General features: G+C 39.8%; 1 protein-coding gene across 1 annotated transcript in view; it reads right to left on the reverse strand.

Moving 5' to 3' along the window:
* The window catches only part of LOC112558514 (twitchin-like), a 135,801-nt gene that overhangs the window by 89,834 nt on the left and 18,688 nt on the right, over positions 1-27,279 (reverse strand). The window contains 12 exon segments of the mRNA XM_025228994.1: positions 3,132-3,233; positions 3,931-4,028; positions 7,087-7,092; positions 8,516-8,574; positions 9,107-9,152; positions 13,032-13,274; positions 13,604-13,679; positions 14,699-14,721; positions 24,111-24,129; positions 25,037-25,110; positions 26,118-26,207; positions 26,763-26,916. Coding sequence (XP_025084779.1) covers positions 3,132-3,233; positions 3,931-4,028; positions 7,087-7,092; positions 8,516-8,574; positions 9,107-9,152; positions 13,032-13,274; positions 13,604-13,679; positions 14,699-14,721; positions 24,111-24,129; positions 25,037-25,110; positions 26,118-26,207; positions 26,763-26,916 — 990 coding nt within the window.

The following is a 27,279-nucleotide window of genomic DNA, read 5'->3' on the forward strand; positions in this document are numbered from 1 at the left end:
AAAAGTATCTTGCTTCTCTGCAAGAGATCAAATAGTAAGGCCATGGGCTACAAACACCTGGAACAACGAACACTGACACAAACTGGTCTTCCCAGCATCCCACACAGTCTTTACACCATAACCTGGAACAGTGAACACTGACACAAACTGGCCTTCCCAGCATTCCACACAGACTTAACACCATAACCTGGCCAGTTAGTTGCTCATTCTCATCTCCAGCTAGAGTTTAATGTAAGATGCTCTTGACTCTGCCACAAGCAGCAATCACACTACATAAATAAACATGAAACATTTAAGACAAACAAAAAAATAAAATCTAGTACAGTCACAATATACTGTGAGGGGAGTTGCTAGTTAGAAAATGCCAGCTATGCCTGGTTGACAACATATAGTTGTTAGTCTGCAGGGGCTGGAGCGCTGAGATGTTGCTTACATATGAAGGCGAACATGACAGAAGCTGGGATGTAGCATGCATGATGGTGAACAGGACAGAGTGTGTCTGAACGTAAGCAAATATGTGTTTGAGTGAGAGAGAAAGAGGTATTATTAAAAGCATTATTATTAATAATAATAACAATGAAGATTTATACACATTCCCTGATGGAGAAGAAACTTTTATTTTTAAAAAACCTCTAAAAACACTTCCGTCCAAGCAGTCAACTCATACAATTAAAATGAAAAATAAGAAAGGTTCACACTGTCATCTTATCAACCAATACATTAATTCAAAAGTGCACAGCTATTGGCAAAAAAGAAAACAAATATGAGTGCAGGGTCTCTGTTTGGACTGGTACACAGACCAGAAAATATAGGCTTTTGAAGACCTTTTTGAAGTGGTCCGAGGTATCTGAATGTCAGATATGTCAAAACAAGTTGTTCCAGCCTACAACTTTAAATAGAAAGAAGCAGTGCTGTCCCTGATCGCACACACACACTATTTCTCTCTCACACACACACCATGTGCATGAATATAAAGAAGAGCAAAATACAGAGAAAGACACAGATGTAATGATTACAGTCATCGTGTGACACACAGCTGTAATATTCTAGGCTGGCTCATGGTTACAGTCATCGCTGGACATAACTGTCTGGCCCAGCTCAAGATTACAGATGTCATGACACAACTGTAGCATGCATAGCCTGCTCATCCTGTGATGCACAACTGTAACATGTCTAGCCCAGCCCATGATCACAGTCATCACGTGACACACAGCTGTACCATTCTAGAATGACTCATGGTTGCAGTCATCATGTGACACATAACTGGAACATTCTAGGCTGGCTCATGATTACAGTCATCATGCCACCTTTGATCACTCTCCATTAATACAATAGTGATTAGAACTGAGGGCAGCATATAGCCTGGGTTTAGTGTTAATAAAAAGAGACGGGGGACTTTTGCAGAGTTATTTATATCTATTGACAAAAATAGCAGTATTTAACAAATAAAATGTCTGTGTTCTGAAATGAGAATCAGTAGTTTTGGTCTATTAGCCCCAAATTTATAATCATTTTAGATGATGATATAATTCATTTGTTTCAATATGTCACCCACTGTTGTCATCCATCTTGCGCTGCACTGCTGAAGTGACCAAGCATGAGGGTTGAAGGGGGTGCGAGATGAAGGTAACAAGAACTGTCAGCGGTACATGCTGCTCTAAACAAGCGTTTCCACTACAATAGTAAAGTTAGAAAATGATAAAATTAATTTGTTCTCAATATAGATTTCTGAGGATAGAAGATGAGAGAAGGGAAAAGAAACTGTTAAAAGTCAGTAAGTACCCCATCCTTTCCTTTTTCAAGCTAGTCTCAATTCTTGCTATTTGGTGATTCTTTGCACTTTTCTGTATTTGTTTTTATTCATCATTAGTACTCTTTCTTATTCTTTTTTAGTTTATGTTATTCATTTGTTTTCCTGTTCCATGTATACTGTCCATGTCTCATTCTTGTTCTTAGCGCTAAGGCATGCTCCTTAGGAGTGTATGTGCTTTACAAATTTTGCATTTATTATTATTAGTCTTTTTGAGAACACTATAACCCTCTTTCAAAGCAAGCTAACATGCTCCATAATTTCTTACACCACATCAGTTTGCTCTGCTTATTGGACTTAAGATTAGTAATGAATAAAAAAAATGAAGTGTTTTTGAGAACAAGCTGAAAGGGAATGTGAGAGCAGAGAGCTGATTGTGCTTATTATATTTAAGTGTGAATGTAGTAATTGTATGGATATGTGGTTTGTGACTGTATTAAGTTTATTACTTTTGAGAACTCCCAACAATAGAAAATTTCTATCTCTGTTGTGAACAGAAGTAGACAGTAAAGATGTATTATATTGTATTACTGGTTAAAAAGAAGTACAATGGTTTTGATTATTTTACAAATGTACAGGAGGCTTACATACAAACACTTACATTCCAAAGAACATATGCATGAAATTCATCACAGGGTAAACGCTCTACTGAAGTTAGAATGGCTGCCTTGAGAGCTGAAGGCACTGTATCCACCTACCTTTACAGACCCAGGTATTGTCAGAAGATGAACACCACAGACTAATGGTAAAATGTAACAAGAACTGCTTCACCAAAAACAACACAACACAAAACAACAAAACAACAAAGAAACAAAAAATGTTACAACTCAATCAATAGGTCTAAAAGAAGTAAAACATAAACATGACCCCTTGGACTGTGAGGTGCAGGAAAAGAATCTCATGTAACTATTGAGTGTTCTGATGTGGAAGTAGACAAACCAAAGAACAAGAAAAAGTTTGGCAGTTCATAACAAAAATGAAATTAAAGGAAATAAAAATCATGTGATGAAAGTGCTGTGCAAGCTAATGATGGGTACTTTTCATCAACAATAAAAAGCAGCATATATAGCATCCACTGCAAAACACCCCACACTCTGGTCTGACTACTGCTGAGTGCTGTTGAAAAAAAACAAAAAACAAGGAAGGCAAGCTACTTTGGTGTGAGACAGTACTCTCAGGCTACAAGCTGCAGCTGCAGTTATCTACATTGTGTGCCAGTGCAAGAAAACCAAGATAGTAAAGCTGCATTGAGCATGGAAACTACTCTCAAACTACAAGCGCAAGAGCCGTTATTTAGCCTGGCCAGATTCTCTGGACGTGCCTTCTCCTGTGTGAAAGTCTGACAACTCAAGTCTGCTGACATCTCCAGCTCAGACCGGCTTGACCTCTCTCGACCTTTATATTCCCCTCTCTTTCGCTCGGACTAAAGAGAGGGGTAAAGAACATAAGGCGGTGAAGGTTAATACCAGGAAAAGTGTCTCTAGGTGATGCCACAATGAGAACTATATCAATGAACATACCAAGACGAACCTTGCAACTGATAGGCCAACTTCAGCACATGTTAAATTTTAGATTCCCTTTCCAAACAGCTAAAAAACTACAAGACAGAGATCAAAATAATAAATGAACTAAAATTTTAACACTGAGTAGATAGTACTCAAAGATTTAAGGCAAGTACACAAAAAAAAATGTAGGATTACGCTGTTGTAAAAAAAATCAGAAATCAAAAAGCAAAAATAGAAAAAGATGTAAATATAATCATCTGGGAGTCATGGAAGTCAAGGAAGTGGGTAGTAAGGGAATTAAATGTTGAAATGTGACCGTCAAAAAGTTCTCCTTTGTATTATTATATTATGATTATTATTAATAAAAGCAATGGAGGATCCCAAGTGTCATGGAAAAACCTTCAATTTTAAAAGATTATGAAATCAGTAATATTAATGCCAATTTAATCTGTAGTTATGTCATATGTAATGAAAGCTGATAATCCATGCACATAGCGTTAAATCCTAAAAGGATAAATCAAAATTCAAGGATAATTATTTAATACTAAATGAATACAAATCAAAACAATACATAAAAATCAGTTATGGATCAAAATAAAACAGTCATTTTCTCACTTTTTCTTCTTCTGAGTCACTGCCTTCTGCCTTCTCAACCTTTTTCAGGCTCATCTTTGTCAGTTCAATCTGGGAGAGTCGTCTGCCCTTCTTGTCAACTGAAGAACAAAGGTAAACAGCAGACCAAGTGAAAAGTTGTCCCCACAACTACATGGACTTAGCCTCACTCCTGAAGGAAATTACCTGAATCACTGCATAAGTAAGAGGAATTTAGTAAAAGGCACAATCAACAATCATTCAACAACTGCTGTTGAAAAGAAAACCACTTGGACTCTTTGTCACTTGACTGTAGTTTCCTTGTAGTATATGACACATTTACACTTCAGTATTTGTAATGCATTACATTAATTATACCTCAATAATTTCCTTGTCGACTCTACAATTTAATCTGTAATTTGCTGCATTTCAAAGGCAATATGTTTGAATGAACAACCATATAGAATTAAAGCAGTAATATTCGTTGCTGCCACAATTTCTCAGGTAACACTGTCAGTCATTAAAACAAATAAATTGTGATCTCCTAATTGTGAATTCTTTGACTGTTATGACTACCGGCATTCTCCATAGATATATTTTAAACTGCCTTAAAAAGAACAAAAAATAACCAGAATGAGGAATGATCGAGGTAATAAAACCTTTGTTCTAAAAGGTTGCTTCTGTTAAAACTACAGAAAATAGTATCATCTACATTAACAAATTATATTTAAAAAATAATAAATTAATAAATCAAGAGTGTTATAAATTAGCCTGAAAATATTATGTCACTCTCTTGTACACATTCTTGTACTCTTTCTTTCTCCTCTCTTACAATCACACACACATGCAAGCACGCACGCACACACGCACAGAAATTACAAAGCAGACAGTATGGACAGGCAGACAAAGAGATGATTAAAGAGAAAGGAACAGAACGAGGGGAAAGAGAAAAATAAATGCTGCAAGAGAGAGTTTACAACTCATCAACTAACAGACAGCCAGAGTAGTAAGAAAGGGTAAGCAGTAACCAGCAGTCAAATTCTAGCTGAAAGGTTATTCAAAAAGTTAGTTTGCCGGCACTCTACGGCAGCAAATTCTATAATTAAAAATCCCAAACAGACTGACTTATGCAAGTATGTAAGAACATGATTGGCAGAGTACAACAGCTACTGTAACAGGAAGCTGGCAGCACTTTCCACAGTTCCATGAACAACTAAAATCATTGCTGCCTGGCCCACTGCCTGTGTCTAATTGGCTACAGTAATGCAACTGTGACATGATGGCAAGGATTATTTGTATACATTTAATGGGTTCCACTACAAGTGGTATGCTAACAGCCAACAGGCACATATGCAGGATAAAATATACAAAACAAAAGAATAAAAACAAAGCCAGTATGAACTGTACATAGAACACAATTTACAACCAAAGAACCTTCCAATAGAGAAGTTTCTTTGGCAGTTAATCAACAAACTGTTCTGACGCTAATGGTCAGTGTTGGACACAAGACAGCCAGCCACGGCTACAAGTCTACGGGTAAGTCAAGGAACACCACTTCATTGTCTTAAGCTCTTTATGATCATTTCAAGCAAAGTTTGCTTTCATGTTATCTATCATTTTTGTCTAAACTGTGACTTCTTAGATTTTCCAGAATAAAGAAACATTTGTTCACAGCCACAAAATCTGAGATTGTATATACATGTAATACTTATATATATATACACCTTTAAGCTGGTTTTGCAAATCATTATCCATTGTAGCCAATTCCCACAAAATCTGAATGTGTGCTTGTGAAAGATGAGGAATTAGACGAGGGGAATTTTTCCTGCAGTCAGTGTTCTAAATAGTATGGTCTGTAGTATGCTTCCAGTAACAAGTACAATATCAATAACCTTTATGACATGTGGTGTTTGTCCGAAAGTGCTAAACATCTCAATCAGCGTAAAGTAAAATGTCGAGAAATCTGATTGCACTCAAGAAGCAAGGTCCAAGGGTCTTGAAGTGAAAGACAGTTAGCACATACTGCATGTTGTTTGTCAGCACACCCAGCTTTTTTACTGACTACTGCTATGTCTGCACTATTTCTGGAGACCTAAAACCTTCACTGTCTACCATTATGTCTGTAATATATTAAGAGGGAAATAAGTAGTCCTACACTATATGCTTGAAGAATGTTTTTTTCTGAAAAAATGATTCGACAGCTCAAGGAATGTCCTGGTGTCCTTGGCTTGGTCTCTACATCTAGCCAGCAGCTGTGTTAGCAATTGAACACCACAGCACAAGGCCACACAGCCTTGTGTCATACAACACGCACTTCACACATCCTTAGCACCCCACAAGCCAACACCCTAGCCTTGCATGCTTTAAACATATATTCTTGGCTTCTTTATGCTCCTCACATACCTAACCAAAGTCTGGAAGAAAACAGAAGCTATTTTGCTAAATAAACTCAATATTTCATATACATGTATAACATTTCATTCACTTATTATATGTCACTGTATTTCATATTATAAATATACTTTTTTCATGAAAGGTGACATTAAAAAAAAATACTACAAGTGTGAATTAAGTAAATCCAACAGCTTCATGGGGCTACCTGTAAATTTCAAAAGCTAGATAGGGTAACTCTCTGAAGTGAACACCTGTTACTGACAGTCCATAATTTCTATAGTGATTAGATTAACTAAGGATAACAGTCAGCTATTAACCTTTAACCCAGATTTATGTCAAAAGTTTATTAGATTATGTTTAACTGTTTCAACAGTCGATAGTTCATCAAAATTTGAATAAGCATTACTATTAACTACAAACGCTTGTTTACAAAAGAATCTATAAAGGATTGATTTTTTTATATAATATAACAAGATATTTAGATAATAAAGCCAGAACAGTTTATGTATCTGTTTAAAGTTATTGGCTTTATAACAGAAGTTTTGCCCATTGCACAGTGCACCAGATTTCGCACGCAACAACATTTCAATCAGCTGTCAGTATTGGCTGTGAGGTGCCTAGATGTAAAAGCAGTCTGAGGGTGAAGTGCACAAACCAGAGACAAACAAAACTGCCTTTTCTGGCATATGACGCATTGTGACACTGACAGTGACATGACAGTGACAGTCAGTGACTGGCAGGATGAGAGGGTGAAAGTGACAAATTGGCCATCATTACAGTCATTACCAGTCTCTGAAAAAAAGGAAACAGGAAAACAAAATCCACCAATCAGAAACACTGTAACACATTCCTAAAAACATCAGATTCAATCCACCAATAAAAAGAGCTACATGTCTGTCAACAATATGGCAACATACTGAAAAGAAGTTGAATCTGCATTCTAAACTTAAAGTTTTCAGAAAAGTTTCCAGTAAAACTGTGTATTCTGTTTAAACAATTCTAAATCTTTACTAACACTCATCTCTTCGCCAAAAACAGAACAACACTAAGCATCAAAATGTACGCAGCAGAAACCTTTAAGCATTTATTAGGGTTAATGGGTCTAAAGAGGGAGAAATTCTTTACAGAACTCATTTACTGAATACTTTTAATTTTAAATAAAATTTCATCGCCATCATCATAAACAATTTCCCATGATAGTGTATGGCCAGTAGCAATACATTAACAGAAGACAAGAATAATATATTCAAATATCTAACTGTTGTAAATGTGACTGAACCAAAATATTTGTGACATTTTCCATGTCACTCAAGGCAAGAAAAGTGAAATAAACCAGGCATATTGGTTGCCTTAGTCAATTGAAAGACTGCCAAGAGTAGGTACATTTTTCCTAATAATATTTTTAGTTTTTTTAATATTTCAGATTTTATTTTAAAAATCCCTTTATAATCATGTGTCAAACTCAGTTCCAGTTTTACTAAGAACCTTAAAAAATGGTACCATTTGCATGGCTAGTTATATTCAGGTTTCAGAAATACCTAATAGATCTTAATTATGGAAAGTAAAAAGGGGAAATTTGTTTTGGGTCGACAAGATGAGCTAATGCATCCAATCTAAATGAAAGTGATGACAAAATCAATTGAAAATTATCAAAAACAGATAAAAATAAACATCAATCTACATATTCAGTAACTATTCAGGGTTTGTTTTCTATTTGAAAACCAGTGTTCAACAGCTGCAAACCTATTATCATCCAAAGATCATCAGATATGATCATAAAGACATCTTTCCAAGCTGTGAAATACTCTTGGTATATATATATATCCATACTATACACAATGCTGTCGTTATAAACTCTAAAACAACACAGACCAGTACTGAGATGCCAAAACAAAAGAGCGTAAAAACAAAACAAAAGAAGAAAACCAGCAACACAGTTCATTCTGTGCTGAAATTTCCTGTCACCTTAAGCATATTTTATAGATCCTCATCATTCTATTTATACTCTATATTTACATTTTATAAATCCTCAACATGTCTATACTCTATTATTATTTTATAAATCCTCATCTCATCATTCTGTATTTATCTTTTATAAATTATCTTCTCATCATTCTGTCTATACTCTGTATTTATATTTTATAAAGCCCCATCTCCCATGCCTAAACTAAATCTGTCTTCACCAGTGGCAGCATAATCTTGTATGGGCTCTCACCTGGTTTGAGAGAACCCCAGTCTATATCCTCTTCCTCTTCTTTCTTTTGCTTTTGCTCCCTGAAATAATGGCAAACATGAGTATTTGTCACCAACACAGTAGCAAGTGTAATGACATCTGTAACTACTCAAAGATTAACAGTAACAAGAGTTATGACATTTGTAACTACTTCAAAACTAATAAGTTACTACATGCAGTACACTCTTCATCCCCATAAAATGTCAACTAAGTGATGCGGGCAGTAATGTTAACTAAGTAATATCAAGAAAATAAATTGGGCTCTCAAAGTAAAGGAAGATATGTGGTTTGTAAGGTCAAGGAAGTAATGTAGACTGTAATGTCAAGAAATAATGTGGACATTAATGTCAAGTGAGTGATGTGGGCTGTAATGTTAAGTGATGTGGGCTGCAATGTCAAGGAATTTATGTCAGAAATAATGTGGACATTAATGTCAAGTAAGAGCTGTGAGTGTTGTATTCTAGAGAAAGTATTATGTTTAGATATTCTAGACAGTGGTGACCTATGACTCTGTCTGTGTCTGTGTTCGAGCTGCTGCTTACCCTTCATGGTCCCAGCAACAAAGTGTTTTACCTGTGTTTGAGAATAGACCTGAAGTCAAGATTGGAATCCTTTGGATCTGTTGCAACAAACAAATAAGAATTTATTGAACAAATAAGAACACACTGGCTGTAAACTCCATTACAACATTTTCAGAATCAGCCTAATTAATCCTGGAAACTATAACTGTCTGCAAACAACTTTATACAAATTGCAGATGCTATCTTTTCCAGCAAGCAATATCAGTATGTTATCTCAGGGGCTGTGTCCCAGCAGTGCCTATATCTTATAATAAGTGATAGGAAAGGCTAAGAATCCAAATAATTATCATACATATTTTGATAAAGAAAATTTATCATTTTAAAATTCAATAAAAAAATATGTGTGGGAATATTTGGAAAAGATTTAGGTTTGTTATTTTAATAATAAACAACATAATTCTGCATATGATATAATTGAATAACACTCATTTCTTCACATTTCAGACATCAGATTCCATAAGAAAAATTGGAGGCATCCTATCATTATTTCTGTTAAAAATATGGAGGGTGTTCCCAGTGATGGAAAGAAAACAATGCAAAGAGAAGAAAGAAGGCTAAAGGAACAGTGAGGAAATCTGCCATGCTCTCCATTTGTATGTTCCTTTGTTGTCAACATGAATCCAGACAGGAAGAAAAGAGAAACCAAAATTGCACATATAACTCTCGGTATGTTAGTGACGTGTTTTTGCAGTAAGAGAAGCAGGAAGAGTGGAATCATGCACAAGCCCTGCTAACATTTTAAAGTTCAATAATTTTTACAGAATCGGAGTCCCAAACATAGCATCGATACATCTGTATATTTATAGGCCCAAAGAAGTCTTTGTGTATTGCTGAGGTGAGATATACTGCTTACAACAGCATGATGAGCAATTGAAAAATAAAATATGCTATTGTTAGCTTTGGAATAGGTACATTTGTATACTAATTAAGTGTGAAACACACAATAGGTATGGGGCTACACTGCTCCAGTTTCAAATGTACAGTATAATTCTAATTCAAACCACTTTACCCAGCAACAGTTTGTGAGGTAGCTGTTCAGGATGTTTCTTGATACTGACATAAATCAGTCACATGAAATGCATTTCAAAATGAATCGACACCCCGTGCTAAAATTATCTAATGTGGAGATACAGCTTACCAAGAAACCTTCCCTAACAACAGAAAGCATATTCAGAAAGTATATCCCAAACAAAGGGTTGTACTGCTTTTAAAAATGCAATAAGCAGCCCCTCTCCCTTTACTGACCAGCTTGTGGTAAATTGGTAAAATTAGATCATTAAAAATGACTGACAAGATATTTTGAACTGTTTCTGAGCAGCATAAAGGGCACTTTCATGGTCACACGCTGGAACTTCATAGCAAGGAGAGGGCACTCAGCAGGGAAAGGCAATAGGTACAAGTGAGCACTCCATTGCATGACTCACCTGTTGAACACTATCAGCTGTTGCTTCAGTCCAAATTAGGATTTCACAACAGCACATTATTTTCTCCTTCTTGCATTTACAAGATGTTTCATATACTCCTAAAATAATTTTTTTTAATCAGGGATCCAGCCTTTATTCTACTTATGTCTAGGAATATGAACTTTTTACTCTTTCAGTTGAACATGTAATTAAAAAAAAAAATTATTGGCTGATGAGTAAGAAACTTTGAAATGTAAAGAATGAAACAGTTTTGAAAAACATTCTACTTGCACTGTGCATTACACTTTGCACTGTGTACTACAACTTGCAGTGCATGAACTTCCTCATTCTGCTGGAATTGTGCATTCAAACTGCAGTGCACTGTGCACATACAGCAAAACAGCATTTACTGCACTTTGTAACACCACCATTTCTATGTGTTGTTGCAGCTTTACATTTTCAGCGTCTGTGATATCACGAACTTACATCCACAAATACACACACACACAGAGCGAGAGGAAACATGTACAGGCTGGGTGGTGGGCGGTGGGGCGGGGGCTACTGGAGCCAAAGGAGAGCGGGAGGGGTCGCCTAGTAACAGAAGGTGGGGGGACAGTTTGGAGGAAAGTCGCGACTAGGGGAATACGAGGGACGGGATGGAGAGCTCATGGGGCGAGTTGGAAGGGCCGACAGCATACAGGCGGGAGCCACAACCCATCGAGAGCGAGAGTGTTCGCCGGCGCCAGCAACCGGCAAAGGAATGAATAAATTATAAGTGCCTCCTCCCTACGCTGTCAAGTCAGTTCCGAAAAAGGACATCCTCGTTGTACTCAGAGTCCAGGAAATCGAGACCATGTGCCTGAGGAGTCTGCTGCGGATCTCATACAGAGAACACGGAACCAACGACTTTGTAGGAAACAAGATGGCCGCAGTCGAATCACACCAACAACCTCGACTTACGTGACGTAAGCTGGTCTTCTATGGTCACGTGAGCCGGCACGACACCCTGTGGAGGACTGTCCAGTCTGTCCTGCAAGGTACCCTGGAGGGTAAGAGGACACCGCGGTGGTCAGAGGAAGAACTGACAAAGACTGGACAGGTCGTCCTGTACAGGACCTGCTGACTGTCGCAATAGACAATAGACAAGAGTCAGCTGCTAGTCTATCATGTCATCCCCCCAACCACAGGTGGCAGTCATGGACGACTGACTGACTGACTGTGCTGAGCTACTAAAAGGAGTGAGTGACGTTACAACCAAGCTTTCCCAGGTCACCCTGTTACATACACGATGTTCAGTTCGTGTGATCAGGCGTCACCTGGACACGGTTGGCAGCACTGTCCGTGTTGATGTGATCCTTTGCAAGGCCGGTGTGGTGGGTTGATTCAACTCAGGCGGGAGGTCGACACAGCCGGGGCGACATGGTTTTTGTTCACAATGGAATGCCCGTTGATTGTAGTCTGTATACGAGCGCATATCATGATTGCTTACACATACAATTCTTGTGACCATTTGTGTTTTATTGCGATTTTTGTTGTTGTCGAAGAATTCAGGTTCAAAATATATTGAGAGCGTCCTTGTCTACCGCGGTACAGGTGTAGTGATGGATTGCTCTTACCTGCAGACTAATTAGTTCCCCTACAAATCTTCAGTCAAGCGCAGCCTTCGCACAATAAGCATGACCAAGTGAAAACGATATTATGACATGGTTTTTAGGATCTTTATTTCAACATTTAAATAAATAAACTTGAAGTCATATTGGTTCCTAGAATGAAGCAGACTGGTTGATCTGTATACTTCCACTCCTCTCAGACAGTTGCAGTAGCAGTTACAGTTACAGTTACCTGTTTTTGGTGAATCTTGAGAGGGAAGTTACATATATTTATATAGAGGGTAATTTTTCACACAGTGTTTGCTCTAATACATGTTTTCTTATATATGTGTGAAGGCCTAGTGTATTTTGATCCTCTTTCGTTTTTCAGTTAGTCCAGAAATGAGAAAGTAACAGTCTGGGAAGACAATTTATAGTTTGTTCCGATTAAGGCACATCTAGATTAGCTGGCCATACTTTTTTATAATTCTGTAGCGGCAAGGAAGCAGATGAATTTTTAACACGGAATGACAGCAACAGAAAAGATTAGTTTGCATCAGTAAACAAACAAACAAACAAACAAACAAAACAAACAAACAAACAAGTAATAAAATTCCACCTGTAAGACAAACAGCTGAAGTAATGTATAAACCGAGTTGGTAGTTTCAAAACGGACATCAGAAAAATTACTGATAAGAACTGAGTCTGCCAGTAGTGCACATTCCTGGGAACATGTGAAAACAAGCAATGCACAAATGCTCTGTGGCCTGCTTTGACATAGCAGGCGTTGTGCAGATAAAGAGAGACATGGATGTAGTTGAAACCACAGTTGCCTTCCAACTGCAGCAAAACAGTTATCTGAAAAATTAAACTAAGGTAGCGATATTTTAAAACAATAGGTAGCGATAAAGTGAACTATGCTCACCTTTGATGAAAATACTGAAGGTGGCTGTGTCAGTGATGGCTCCATTCAAATCCAGTGACACCGAGTACTTGGCTTCATCCTGTATCCTTGTTTTCTTGATCTCCAGGATGGCGCCTCCTGATGGAGTGGGTACTATAGTAATGCGAGAGTCCTCCCGCAGCTCACGACCCGCACGGTAGAAACGCACATTTGGCTTGGGTTTGCCATTCAAGTTGATGCCGATTTCCACACTGAGTGTTTGGCCTACATAGTTCATAAAAGTGTGCAGTCCAAATGTTGCAAAATATCAGTCTCTATTTCTAGTCAGTTCAACAGGTAGTGGCACTGGTGGTATCCGATGAAAATCTTATTTGTGGTCACTAAAATGGGTGTATATGTATATTTAAAATTTTAAAAACCCTAGAAAGACATTATTTTATCTATACAAACAACTCTGATATTTAAGTGAACTACTCTTCAGTCTGGGTAGAAGAGAGGCTACACTCATTGAATGGCAAAAGAATGATTATATCAGACAAAGAGAACTGAGGGAATGAAGAAATTAATTAGGAGGATAAAAGGCAATCACTTACCTTCTACACCAACTTGATTAGTGGGTTTGGGATCAATGAAAGGCCCATCACCAACAATTTCTTTTTTCTCCTGGCCCTGACAACAAAGATAACAATGTAAATAGCATGCTAGATTGTTCACTCAGACAAAAAGCTTCCATTTACCTGATCAGTTAACGTATGGCAACTGTTTCACATTACCTGTAAAATGTAAGATTGCTGACCTATTCCAGTTGTTAATGTAGATTTGCAGTGAAGGTGAATGGCAAAATCAATGACATGAACAAGAGATATGACTAACAAGGACCTATTACTGATGCTGTGTATCTGCTTAATTCACTCTACATCATCTATATTTCTCCCCAACTATAGTTTTCCCCTCTGAAATCAGCTGACTAGCAGCACAAGACATACGCTTCCATTTTAAAAGGCTAAAAACCCACACCTCTACATCAGTTAATAGCAATGTGCTTGTCCATTTATCAAACAGCTTATAAAAGGGTCCTCTGTGATGTAACGCTCAAGTCTCCTCCTGATATGCTGATATGTCACAGAGTCTGTCCCCTGTAGACTTTACATGCTGGCTTTCAAGGTTTTGACAGACACAGAACACAACAGCCCCCTTTCTTCCTGCTTATCTCCCAGTCTCCATTCCCTGAGGTTACATTTAAGTCTTTTATTTGCTTTCATTCTATTCAGTATTTATGTTGCTGATAAGAGGTAAGTGAAAAAGGATGTGTGTGTGTGCGCATGTGCATGCACAGGTATATCCATACCCAAGGTATGGATTTATTCACACACACACACGACTGGCTCTTTACATCAGAATATAGAGATGAATATGCTGAGAGAAGGATTTCTGAATGTTATTTTATAACATAAAAATACTTAAATTAAGGCACCATTTATTATAAATCACTATTTGATTCAACATTAAAAAAAAACAACTTTTGCTGCAATTATCAACACTACTCGTTTCATTGGATCATCAATAAAGAAGATGGATAAGTGGAAAATGGGAAAATAATCCAACAGCAGACAAATACAAGGAATGCTTTTACATGTAATACCATCATTAGCACTGTAAAAATGATACTTAAACATGAGGAGCCTTACCAGTTTATCAATGCTGGCTTTTCCTGAAAAAACATAACAGCCATATCAGTCATCATGTCTTCAAGAAAAACTAGTTACTTCCCCTTCCACCACCTAGCCTGCAGTTTCCCCTCTCCCATCCCCAAAGAAAATTTTGGATGAGCATTTTATTATTTAAACGAAAAAGGAAACTTAGTGCTGTCAGTTGAAGCTGTGATTACATGTTGTGATGCCAAGCATCACCCAGTTATAAAGGACGGGATTGTTGAAACCTGAGGATAAAGGGCGATTCTCAGAAAATGATACCCAAAAATTTTTTCATATTTTCTTTGGGTCTGTGATGGGCTTCTTAAAATGACTGGACAAATGTTTCTCTGGACTTATTACGCTGAAAATTGTCTCACTTAAACAAGACCGAAAGTAAAAAGATTTCAGGCTGGGTCTAATGGGTCAATAGATTGTGCCTATGTGTGTTAATATACACACACACTGTATATACTTACTATGTAGAAGTGTTTTGATAAAAGCTTATAGTGGCCTCTAACATTATCTAGTGTAACTTAACTTTTAAAGACTGATCTTCCATTAAGACAGCTAACACAGGTTTATGATAACTGACGCAGATTTTGTAAAATACTTCTTACTTCTTAATTCAATCCCATCCTTACTCTTAACAAGCAGGCTAGAGACATGACATGATTATCTGACAGCAATGCTTGGCATCAGTTTGGCTCATTAGGATTTCCTTTCAGGTTAGTCTAATCAAAATCTAAGAATAAAAGCTACTATCAACCAAAGAAAATTAGCTTACAATCAGCCAATGGAAGGCAAAGTCTTTGTGAGTAACTGTCAAAGTGATATATCAAATGTCTAAGCTACACGTCAGTCAGAACTGTAAATGTAAGTGATGTAAATATGAGTCAGATAGCACAAAGCATCTATTCTTCTATTAAGACTGAACTGATACTTATTGACCTAATATATTTACAGATTGTAACTGATACGCTGCAGCCTAAATAGCTGTAACAGTTAGCAAGTGCTTCTTTGTCAACAGGAAAAATGTCTTCATTTATGGAAATGTTAATATTTCAGATTTTGCTCTCCTGTATGAATAAAACCAGTAAACTGCTGTAATTGAAACTGCTTTTCTATTAAAAGATAAATGAGAAATTTCAAAAATGAATAGAAAAATTTCAATTAAAATACTTTCTTATCCTGTAAACTATAGGCTGTAAACATTCCAATCTATGTGGTATCACTACAATAAACATGTTAAACAGTTTTGAAAACTATGCAGATGTATTAATCTCTAAAAATGCATGTTTCTGTTTAAATAAAAAAATTTCTATCATAGCACAAAATCTAAATATGTTAGAATTGCAATAACATAAATGGCAGCAAAAACAATAAACAAAAATAATACAATGTGTGATACGAGAATTTGCCAGAGTTAAAACCTTAACGGATTACAGCACTAAAAATGATAAAAATGATATGATTGATGGTGAGTGCCAGGTCATGCTGCACTCGCTGCATACAACTCATTTAGGGAAATTCAATGGCAGCATGCAAAGTACATCATCAATGAGCAAGGTAAAAACTTTCATCGCAAATTTTACATCAACATAATTAGCTTGTAAAGGGTCACAATTAACTATAAAGGTATTATTATTATTACTGAAAATGTGACTAACAAAATTTCACCTGAAATATGTGTTCACAGAATTTTCAACATAACAACAGTTCAGCTTGTGACAAAAAGCTTGAATATTTACAGGGCTAGACACGACAACATTGAACAATTCACTGTTATCATTGCAGTTTACACATTTCTTTTCAAAATTAGAGGAAAAATCATTTAATACACTTAATTACAGAATACATTACCTTTGTTGTGCCCCAGTGACCTTGAATGCACTACCTTCTTAACACTGAGCGCTCTATGTATAACAAGCTAGCAATCCTACTAATTTCACTATGTTCTTTTTCTAAGCAAACAGTTCTCTGCATGGTTCCTATCTTTTGTTTTGGTATTACGGCTGCAGAGAAAAACATTGTGTACTGCCATACTGGTTCTATACTCATGACTAAAAGCTTTTATTTCCATCCGTTTTCATACAAAAAAGTATGTACAATTTTTCATTGTCTGTGAATCTTTACGGGTATATTTTCTTATTTCTGTTTTCTGCAGATATGCTCTGATAGTCTTTGAATTGTCTGGTGCGACAAAGGTGAATTATTTAGCTCATCATATGACCAAAGAGAAATTCACATTTATGAAATTATCTAGATTTTAGTCATGTCAAATAAAGATTTCATCAACACAGCGTACCATGACGATGTGTTAACAAGAATAAGTAAAGGTTAAGCCCCAGTATGGCAGACATCTCAACACGGAGCATGGGAAATGCAGCATCCGCTCACTTACCGTCATCAGACATATAATTGTCATCATCTGCAGTGCTGCCATCTGGTGGGTAGGACAGACCATCTTCGTCTGCCTCATAGCCATCATCTTCATGTTCATGATGTTCGTCTTCAGGATACCATAGTCAAAGCAGGCTATCAGATGCCACCACAATTACAGCCTGGCAGAGTGCCAGAAGCCACCACTAACCCAGCTTTATCCCTACTCCTACAGGCCAGAGACTACCGCTGCTTTACTGCTGCTTCTCATGAATGCTTGAACTACTGACATCGGTTATGAGAAGCCAGATTCCTGCAGCTGCCATATCATGAGGCAAACTCAAGAACCCTCACATTCTGGATTTTTATGAATCTTTACACTTATATCTGGATGTTTTCACATATAATTTTTTTTTAAAAATCTGATTATAGTTCAGAGCAAAATATATAAGTATATATGCCAGCAACAAACAGAGTAACAGATTTCTCTGTTTAGTTTAGGAATACTTCAGCTTCTGCCCTTCTTCATCAACCTTTACCATTGCTTTAAAAAGTATGATTTCAGCGGCTCAGCTGTTCAGTAAGGTGAGTACTTTGAATCGACAAACAGATGTGGTCAAATTGGTTCCGAAGAAATGAACAAAAGAACTTTGCTTTTCCACACACACCAGAACTAGTATGTATTCTATATTTTCTGGCAGAATGACACAAACAAGTGAAATGACAAGAAGTGTCATTAAATTTCATGATCTTTGTGCTAATGGAACATTGTTCACATTCTGGGACTTGCTGGAATTCTGTGGTGGCTTCCACACTGTTTTTCTAGCATGCATTTAGTCTCATATGTGGTGTTAACCAGAATTTTCTTTCAATCTAGACTCCAATGACAGGATACTGTGTTTCAATCACCATTAATATTAGGAACCTCCGTTCACAGTATTCAGTAAGGCAGAGATAAGGTTTATGCACGAGCAATATGATTGGCAAATCATTTTATTATCCATCTTCTATGATTTTGAGGCCTCACAGTAACACTTATATAAAATTTTATTTAAAAACTTTCTAGTACTGTGAAACTGTAGCTGGGCATAGGCCATCAATAAAAAGTAAGAAGAAAACGAGAAATGCAAGAATTAGCATATTGCTATTTATGTCTACAAGAATACTGTTATGAGTATTTATGACTATGACTGGTCTATAGCCCTCACCTACCTACACATGAATCAGTCTTAAATATATACTAATATAACTGTGTTACTGGTTAGATTAAGAATCTGTCACTGATATGCCGAACTCTGTGTTAGGCTGCGATATTCTGGGGTGCACCAAATATCTCTTCGGTTTTCATTTTTTCATCTTTGCTTTCTTTTCTACTTTTTTGTGTAATCTCTAGGCTTCTGTCCAAGTTAGATGATGAACTCTACTTCCATGCTGCACGCTGCTCATAGACGGTCACGTGACTGGTGCTGTGGCCACCCGTGGATTTTATTCAGCATTCACACAAACTGAAGAAGCAGACGATTCTTTGTCTGCGGGTAAATGACTGCCCATGGATTCCCTTGAGAGGGAGAGGATGGGGATTGAGGAGAAATGCGAGAAATTCTTTTTTGAAGCTTTCACTCCTTGAAGTCACCCACGTCCAACATTGACACCAATATTATATAACCACAGCAACCAGCGGACTACTTTCTTTCCTTTCTGTGAGACTAAGGCCACAGTCTGGATTTGACTGGGATCGACACCATTACTAATGACCCTGAGAAGGTGCTGCACCTGGGCTGGTGCTGTCTTATCAGTAAGAGACAGTTCTTATAATTTCTGACATCCATTACTTTCAGCCCGACTGTCGTTTATGAAGGACAACAGTAAACCACTCTGTGTGTGTGTGTGTTGGAGTGGGGTGGGAGGACAAAGCGTACAGCCTAGTGCTTTGTGTGTCTGGCTGGGTGGCTGGGTGGCTGCTGGGTGGCTGGGTCGCTGGGGTGGTTAGAGACCAATGACGTCAGGCACACTTTCTACCACGCAGTTCGATACCCGTGATGGGCAATAGACTTCCCTCATGTACCTCACTCAGCAGAGGGCGGATGAAGGTTCAGCAGGTGAGAGAAGAGATGGGCACCGCCCACACAGAGTCACCCTTGACATCAGAGGAAAACTGTGCAAATACGCGCTTCTCGTACGACAGAAAGGTCGAGAGGCTAAATATTTACCTGAATATGAATGTAAATACAATGTCAGCAACAGGAATGTCATGTCTAAATTATCTAAATATGACTGCCTTATCTAAACTGTAGAAATTGTGTGCAATAGAAGGCAAAGAGTCCCACAGCACAAGCGACTCATCACGTTCGCCGGCCGCCGTTATCTGCCCTGAGAAGTTATCTCCCTGTTGCTGCTGGACAAGGTGTTGGTACACAGGGGGACTTGGGGGTGAGGAGTGACAACCACTGATCCCAGCTTTACATTAAGTCCGACTGAGCTTAACGCCAGTGTTCTTTACACCAAGCTCCTCACGAACAGTATTTGCGAGAAATCTGATGTGAAGTTTATCAGGGTCTGTCACTCTAGCACCCAGTACCTTTTGTAGGCTTGTTTACATTATTGTTGTAGAGGGACCACACCAGTCTTAGTACTTCCTGTCTACAGTATCTCTACCCCTGTTGAATGCATCGTCTTGTAGTGGCGTAGCAGGATCCTCGCCTTTGAGGGGACAGTGGGTCAACTCCTTGCTGACAGTGAACGACTTCCACATTCTTGTCCTCCTTTTTGAGGGATAGGCTGCCTCACCTTCCCCTTCCCCCAGGTTCATACTCCAGTGTCTTTTTCGTGAAGGCCACTGTCACCAATCTGTATTCGGTTGTTGGTGAGTTTGAGAGGGAAAGTGTTTCCACCTAAAGGTGACTTGGCACTGCATGGGATAGGCCAGGGACTGTTGAGAGTGTTGACTGTTAGCGGCCAACGGTTCTCCTGCCAGTACTCTACAGTGCCGTCAGCAAGAGACTTTTGGAACACCCCGTAAGCAGACTAATTTCTGATTAATGCTGATGTATATATCGCATTACATGTGATTACAGTTTCGGATTAATGAGACACCACGTAATTAAAATATTACAGTCCAAGACAGCTGACTAATGCTAGAGATTATTGAGATTAATCAGGCCATGATTATTCCAGGAGTCAGCTACGCTTGGTTACCAGCTGTGGTCCTCATTCACCACTACGGCATCAGTCTAGCCAGTGCTGGTCACTCAGGCTCTACAGGCTGGCAACGTCACCCAACATGTCACCCAACATGTCAGTAGAGGTGGGGGTTGGCTGACCAGTTACTGATGCTGGTGCTCTTTAGTACAGGAACAACAACTGCCTCAGGTTATTTCTACCAATCAGGTCATTGAGGGGGCGCTAGAGCCGCTTTACTCGTCCCTACAAGTCTACTGACGGCAGGACGCGGGGTGGCCGGGTGGGCGGGGCACAGGAGGCCAGTGGGTGTGTTATTAAATGACTGGTCAGGTGCAAGGAGTTAGGTTCGGTGAATCAGTCCACTTGTCCACTAAGTACACGTCATGTGAATTCAGATTAACGACCACATCAGAGCCTGACACCACTGCGTATTGGATGGTGGCCTCTGAGCAACACACCTTTGCACCTGTTGTCTGGCAAGTGGCAGGTGATGCCAACAGGACAACAGGTGCGGAGGTCTCGCCACAAGAGTGTGAGAGGGGGAAGAGAAAAAGGGAGGGTGTGTTCAACGCATGAGGTCTCATGGAATAAAAGTTTATTATCAGTAAAAGTGTTTCTTTATAAGAATGTTGCTCAGAGGCCAGTAAATGTTTAGACTCGAGAAGCTTCAGCTATGTCAACACTTTCGTGTACAAGTACCAAGGTCAGCTCTACAGCATGGAGGCGATCACCAGAGCAAGGACTTGACCCAAACAGCCGGCGCCAGCCATTCCAAAGTAAAAAAAGAGGTCAAGGTCTGTTTTGTTTTTGTTGTTTTATGTCGGCATCAAAAGAGCCTCGTCCTTCTTGCTGGCATCACGCCTTGACACAGACTTTGACATTTCTCATGATCTGATAAAACATTCAGCTTACCATGGCTGGCCAATCCACTCCCACGGTCTTGTTTAGTCGCCATACTTTCAACGTGTCTCAGTGACACCCTAAACGGTCCAAATTTATAAATGAGATGGCTTGTATCACATCTTATATTGTTCTTCAGATAGTTGTTTAATCATTTTAAAAGGATGCTGACAGCTTGCGTCTGCCAACTACATGGATTCAATATACAGTTGACGTTCAGTAAGTAATTTATTTCAACCTGTAACCGTGGGATGGCATTGGCATTGCCTGATGACATGGGAGGTAACTTACCAGACTGAGAAACCTCAAAAGTCTCCAGCGACACTGTGGCCAGAGTTACCAGCGGTACTGGAAGCTACGTCCACATACCTGGCCGCTGGCGGACACGCAGTGTTGGTCAGCCAGAGACCAGGTACACGGCACGGCACGCAGCGAAGGGGCGCGTGTTAGTCTGGCACGAGACGTCGCGAGGGTTGGTAGAGCCACGACTGACAAACACCTTACCTTCTTCTAGGATGGTGGTGGGTTTTTTGGTATACGGCTTTTTCTTGGGGATCGGCGAGCGGCTCTTGCCGCCCACGTCCTTGCGCCCGTCGCCGTTGACAACTACCTCCTCGGGTGAGGAGGATCTATCCCGGGTAGCAGGGCCAAGAGCCCTCGCCCTAACCTTCTTGCTGCTGTCTTTACCTTCTTCCTTCGGCTTCTCCTCGTTCACCACGATGGAGGGGGCAGTGCCTTTCCCGGCAGGCTCTTCCGCGGGCTTGGAGGGCTCTTTCTTTGCTACCGCAGGCTTGGGTGGCTCAGGCTTTAGGTGGTTCTGCTTTGGGTGGTTCAGGCTTAGGTGATACTGCTTTCGGTGGTGCAGGCTTTGGAGGTTCTGCTTTGGGTGGTTCAGGTTTGGGTGGTTCTACCTTCGGTGGTGCAGGCTTCGGTGGTTCTGCTTTGGGTGGTTCAGGTTTAGGTGGTTCTGCTTTGGGTGGTTCAGGTTTAGGTGGTTCTGCTTTGGGTGGTTCAGGTTTAGGTGGTTCTGCTTTGGGTGGTTCAGGTTTAGGCGGTTCTGCTTTAGGTGGTGCAGATTTGGGTGGCTCCGGCTCCTTAGGTTTAGGTGGCTCAGGTTTTGGTGGTTCTACTTTGGGTGGTTCAGGTTTAGGCGGTTCTGCTTTAGGTGGTGCAGATTTGGGTGGCTCCGGCTCCTTAGGTTTAGGTGGCTCAGGTTTGGGGGCCTCTGGAGGTTTTCCATCCTGCTGAGGTTTCTGCTGCGACTGGATTTCCAACTGCACCTCCTGCGGCTGGGCTGCGGATGAAAGGGGATGTACGGGGGGAAGCAGGTGTAGAAAAAGGCAGCTAATGAGGGCTGTATCGCAAGCATGACAGAATTCAGGAGTCTAGGAGTCTATAAAAAGTCGTGGATAAGGACAAGTGTCTAAGGCTACAGTAACTGGCAGATAGTCAGGAGACCAAGTGTACAGATAGTCATGCATCAAACAGGCGAGGCGTACAATAATTCACGGAAGACGATAGGATACTATATATCAAGGCACGCAAAAAGTAAAAATAAAAATAAATTGTATAGAATACTAGATATAATATAATTCATGAATAAAAACAGAAAATTAAGCGCTGAATACCGAATAAGATAAAATGGGACAGCATCTAGAAAGTTAAGTTTCTATGTCTGGTTATCAAATCCCCGTTATTTTGCATTTTAATTTCTTCCGTTGTCCTTTAATTGCAAACAGCTCATTCTAGTCGACTTCCAGCTGTGCCAGCTGTCCGAAATGAAAGTGTATTTCAACTCTGCCAGCAGCCCAGGTATATTGACTTGAGCGAGACACTGACAGGTGTGTAAAGAGACTATGTCCAGATAGTTTTAGTGGCACAAGACACTGACAGGTGTGTAAAGAGACTATGTCCAGATAGTTTTAGTGGCACATGACACTGACAGGTGTGTAAAGAGAGTATGTCCAGATAGTTTTAGTGGCACATGACACTGACAGGTGTGTAAAGAGAGTATGTCCAGATAGTTTTAGTGGCACAAGACACTGACAGGTGTGTAAAGAGGCAGCAGAACTATTTGTTACTACTGCAAACACAAGACCTCCTCATCTCGTTTAGAAGCTGCGCGTGCAGCTGACAGTAACACCTGTAATTTCTTGCAAACTAAACGAGCACACTTGTAGTCTTGTACACGCGTGTAATATACACCTGTTTATATTCGTCAGCACATGGTTACACTCTTCTACTCCTTTGAGTGTGCTCTGGCATTCACCTACGCCAAGCAAGGGTTTGAATCGGTTGGTCGCCATATTGCCAAACATGACAGCAGTCCATGCTGGCTGCAACCATCTGCGATGAGGCAACCTTGTGAGGCGATCCCCTCAACAAAACTAACAGTTAAATTCACCAACAGATGGCAATATCCACTAGGATATGTACATGACATAACACATCGAGAGAAAACTGCCAACAAGAATTATCAGAGGGCAGATTAACCAGTACCAAGACATGTGAAATGCACTAGGATGTATTAAAGCTGCCCACCAAGATATGTCACACCTGTCACAAAACTGCCCACCAAGATATGTCACACCTGTCACAAAACTGCTCACCAAGATATGTCACACCTGTCACAAAACTGCCCACCAAGATATGTCACACCTGTCAGAAGGCAGGCCCACCACAGGATTGCACAGACTCGCTCATTATCGGGTAGAAGAGGCGAGAGGTCAAGTGCACACGTGTGTATCTAGCAGGTGCACTCAAGCATGATGCAGGTCGTCTGTATCTAGCAAGTGCACTCTAGCGGGCCGTGTGTATGCCGAGGGAACAGCTGCACTTCACACTGTCCACACGTGCATGCTGTAGCGGAATGTGTAATAAATAAATAAACAAACTGGCAAGACCTAAACACGTAAACAGTGCGGCAAGACAAAGGTGAAGGACTCACGTGCTGCCTTGATCTCCATCTGCAATAAAGAAAGAAGTGCACATGACAGCGCTTGATGTTACATGCTGACAGGTGGACAATGACACAGCTGACAGCTGGACAAGCATGCAGGCAAACAGCTGGACAATGACACAGCTGACAGCTGGACAAGCATGCAGGCAAACAGCTGGACAATGACACAAGCTGCAAGGCAGGTAGTAAAATCACAAACACAATGATAACAGCTGAAATGCTCAACTTTTATCACAAAGTAAAATGAACAAGTGCTAAGTTCAGACACTTAGGAACACAAGCAACATGTTTCGATAATGAACAGGTATGTCCACTGATAAAGTGTGTGGTGTAATTACAGAAAGAGTACATGACATGGTTATAACCACAATATTGATATGAAGTACACGAATAAGGGTAAATGACCTCAAAGAATTATAACATGAAAGATTTGATAACATGAGTAAACAATGATAGTCAGTGTAACAGATACAGGTAAAGACCAGCCCCGACATTATTACAGGTACACGACCAGTAGCCCAACATTGATGTGAGATATATGAACTTATCTGATACTCTAGCCGGATACTTGAAATCATGTGACAGAGCTGATATTATCATGTTTATGAAGGCGATATGTCATGAGAGGGCACGTGTTTATCTAAAACATTGGTTGAGAATAATAATAGCAAAATGAAAAAGTGACTGGCCTGGGGAAACATCTAGGAAAAAAATCCCACCTCTAACAGCAGCAAAATAATTCAGCGATTTTTGTGACCAAAGAGTTGACTTGTTTTTGAGAAAAATGCTGTGAACTTTTGAGAAGCAGAATACCAGGTTGTAAAATATTGGGACTATCTTCAGTCACATCACTAAAGGTCACAAGGATAATGTGTGGGCTGTGTGGTCACTATTCTTAAGTAGGTCATGCTGACCTTGGACTGTAAAGAAATCTCCATCTGTGCTTTTCCTTCTTGCTTGGCATCCTGCTTGGGCTCCACCTTGACTTCTGGAAAACACGAGAGATAAATGTGAGAGGTGACAGTACACAACCAAGGAAAGAGGAACAGTCTTGCTTCCCTTGGTAATAACTCTCTCAAGATCCCAGAACAGTCTTATCTCCCTTGTTAACTCTCTCAAGATCCCAGAACAGTCTTATCTCCCTTGTTAACTCTCTCAAGATCCCAGAACAGTCTTATCTCCCTTGTTAACTCTCTCAAGATCCCAGAACAGTCTTATCTCCCTTGTCAACTCTCTCAAGATCCCAGAACAGTCTTATCTCCCTTGTCAACTCTCTCAAGATCCCAGAACAGTCTTATCTCCCTTGTCAACTCTCCAGATCACCAGAACAAAGCAAAGGTAGTCAAGAGCAATCATCAATCGTTAGAAGAGTACCCCCTGTCTTCTCCTTCACTGATGATGTGTTCACATGTGAGTTCTCACTCTTACTATCTGTGATCACGTGTTGGTCTGTGAGTTCTCACTCTTACTATCTGTGATCATGTGTTGGTCTGTGAGTTCTCACTCTTACTATCTGTGATCATGGGTTCTTGTTACTATTTGTGATCATGGGTTCACATGTGAGTTCTCACTCTTACTATCTGTGATCATGTGTTGGTCTGTGAGTTCTCACTCTTACTATTTGTGATCACGTGTTCACATGTGAATTCACACTCTTGTAGTTTGGCTGTAGATACCCGATGTCTGTCTACAGAACCCATCGTCACCACAACTCCTTCATTCCCCGTGTCATTCACGTGATAAGCTCTACTGGCCGTGACCTTATACTAGCTTGAGGTGACCTGGGGTGACCTACTGTATCTACTGTTGCTGTGTGTGGTAAGAACGCTAGTCAACGTGTACTTACCTGTATATTGCTAGCGCATGATTACCTATACATCTTACATGAAACTGCCCTTCAGTTGTGTGTTACACAGGAGCCACGTGTCAGACACTAATTTAATGTTCGGTAGACACACGGCAAACATGTTATAGGCACGTGACGTAAACACTAACCTTTAACCTGCAAGCTGGCCATGGAGGATGCATCGCCCCACTGGTTCTTCACTGTTACACTGTAATTACCTGAGTCTTCTGGAAACACCTCTGTCACCATAGCAACACACAGAAAGCTATTATAATATCGTGTAATAACGGTGACCATTATCTAATTAAGTTAAATAACATGAATGGCACATTACACATTTATTGGTCACGTGACCTAGGTCTCAAGGCCTGTCTTATTATGCAAATCTCAATGTCGCAATTCCGGAATGACAATACTTACTGAAAGACAATGTTTACCAATTTTTGTCTGGATTGTCCTGCTTCACACACCTACCTAACCACTTTTATTATTTTTAGTTATTGTTTGCTTTTATTATTGTTGTTTGTCACATGTTTGTAGTCCTTAGATCTTTCTTGGAATCGATCATCGTCTGCTGTTATGTCTCGATTGTAGAAATCTTATCAATAAACAAGTTTTCCTGTTAGTCTCACGAAGACTGGAGGAAAACACATTGACCTCAGAGTGAAGACAGAACTAGCTCTTTATACCTCCGTACAATCAGTTAATCTGGAATCTGGCGAAAGCACAAGCTGAGTATACACATTGTCCGTAACCAACCCCCCCGTACATGCCCTTGTGGGGCACCCCCTGACCTGGAATGTAGAGACGGCACGTGCCCTTGTCATAGGTCACTCTGTAGATGTCAGACGCCGCCAGGGGCTTGCCGTTTTTATACCACGTGGTCTCCAGTGGTTCCGTTCCTGTCACCTTGGCAACGAAATCCACAGCATCACCATCGTTGACAATCTGGAAATAAAGCGACAGAAGTGGATGTGACGTGGATGTTAGTCAGTGTGAACAACATGAACTGGTGTCAGTGTGAACAGCATGTAGTGTCAGTGTAACAGCATGTTGTGTTGTCAGTGTGAACAGCATGTAGTGTCAGTGTGAACAACATGAACTGGTGTCAGTGTGAACAGCATGTAGTGTCAGTGTAACAGCATGTAGTGTTGTCAGTGTGAACATAATGTAGTGTTGTCAGTGTGAACAGCATGTTGTGCTGTCAGTGTGAACAGCATGTTGTGCTGTCAGTGTGAACAGCATGAACTGGTGTCAGTGTGAACAGCATGAACTGGTGTCAGTGTGAACAGCATGAACTGGTGTCAGTGT

Source organism: Pomacea canaliculata, linkage group LG3 (assembly GCF_003073045.1).
Source record: "Pomacea canaliculata isolate SZHN2017 linkage group LG3, ASM307304v1, whole genome shotgun sequence".
Classification (NCBI taxonomy): domain Eukaryota; kingdom Metazoa; phylum Mollusca; class Gastropoda; order Architaenioglossa; family Ampullariidae; genus Pomacea; species Pomacea canaliculata.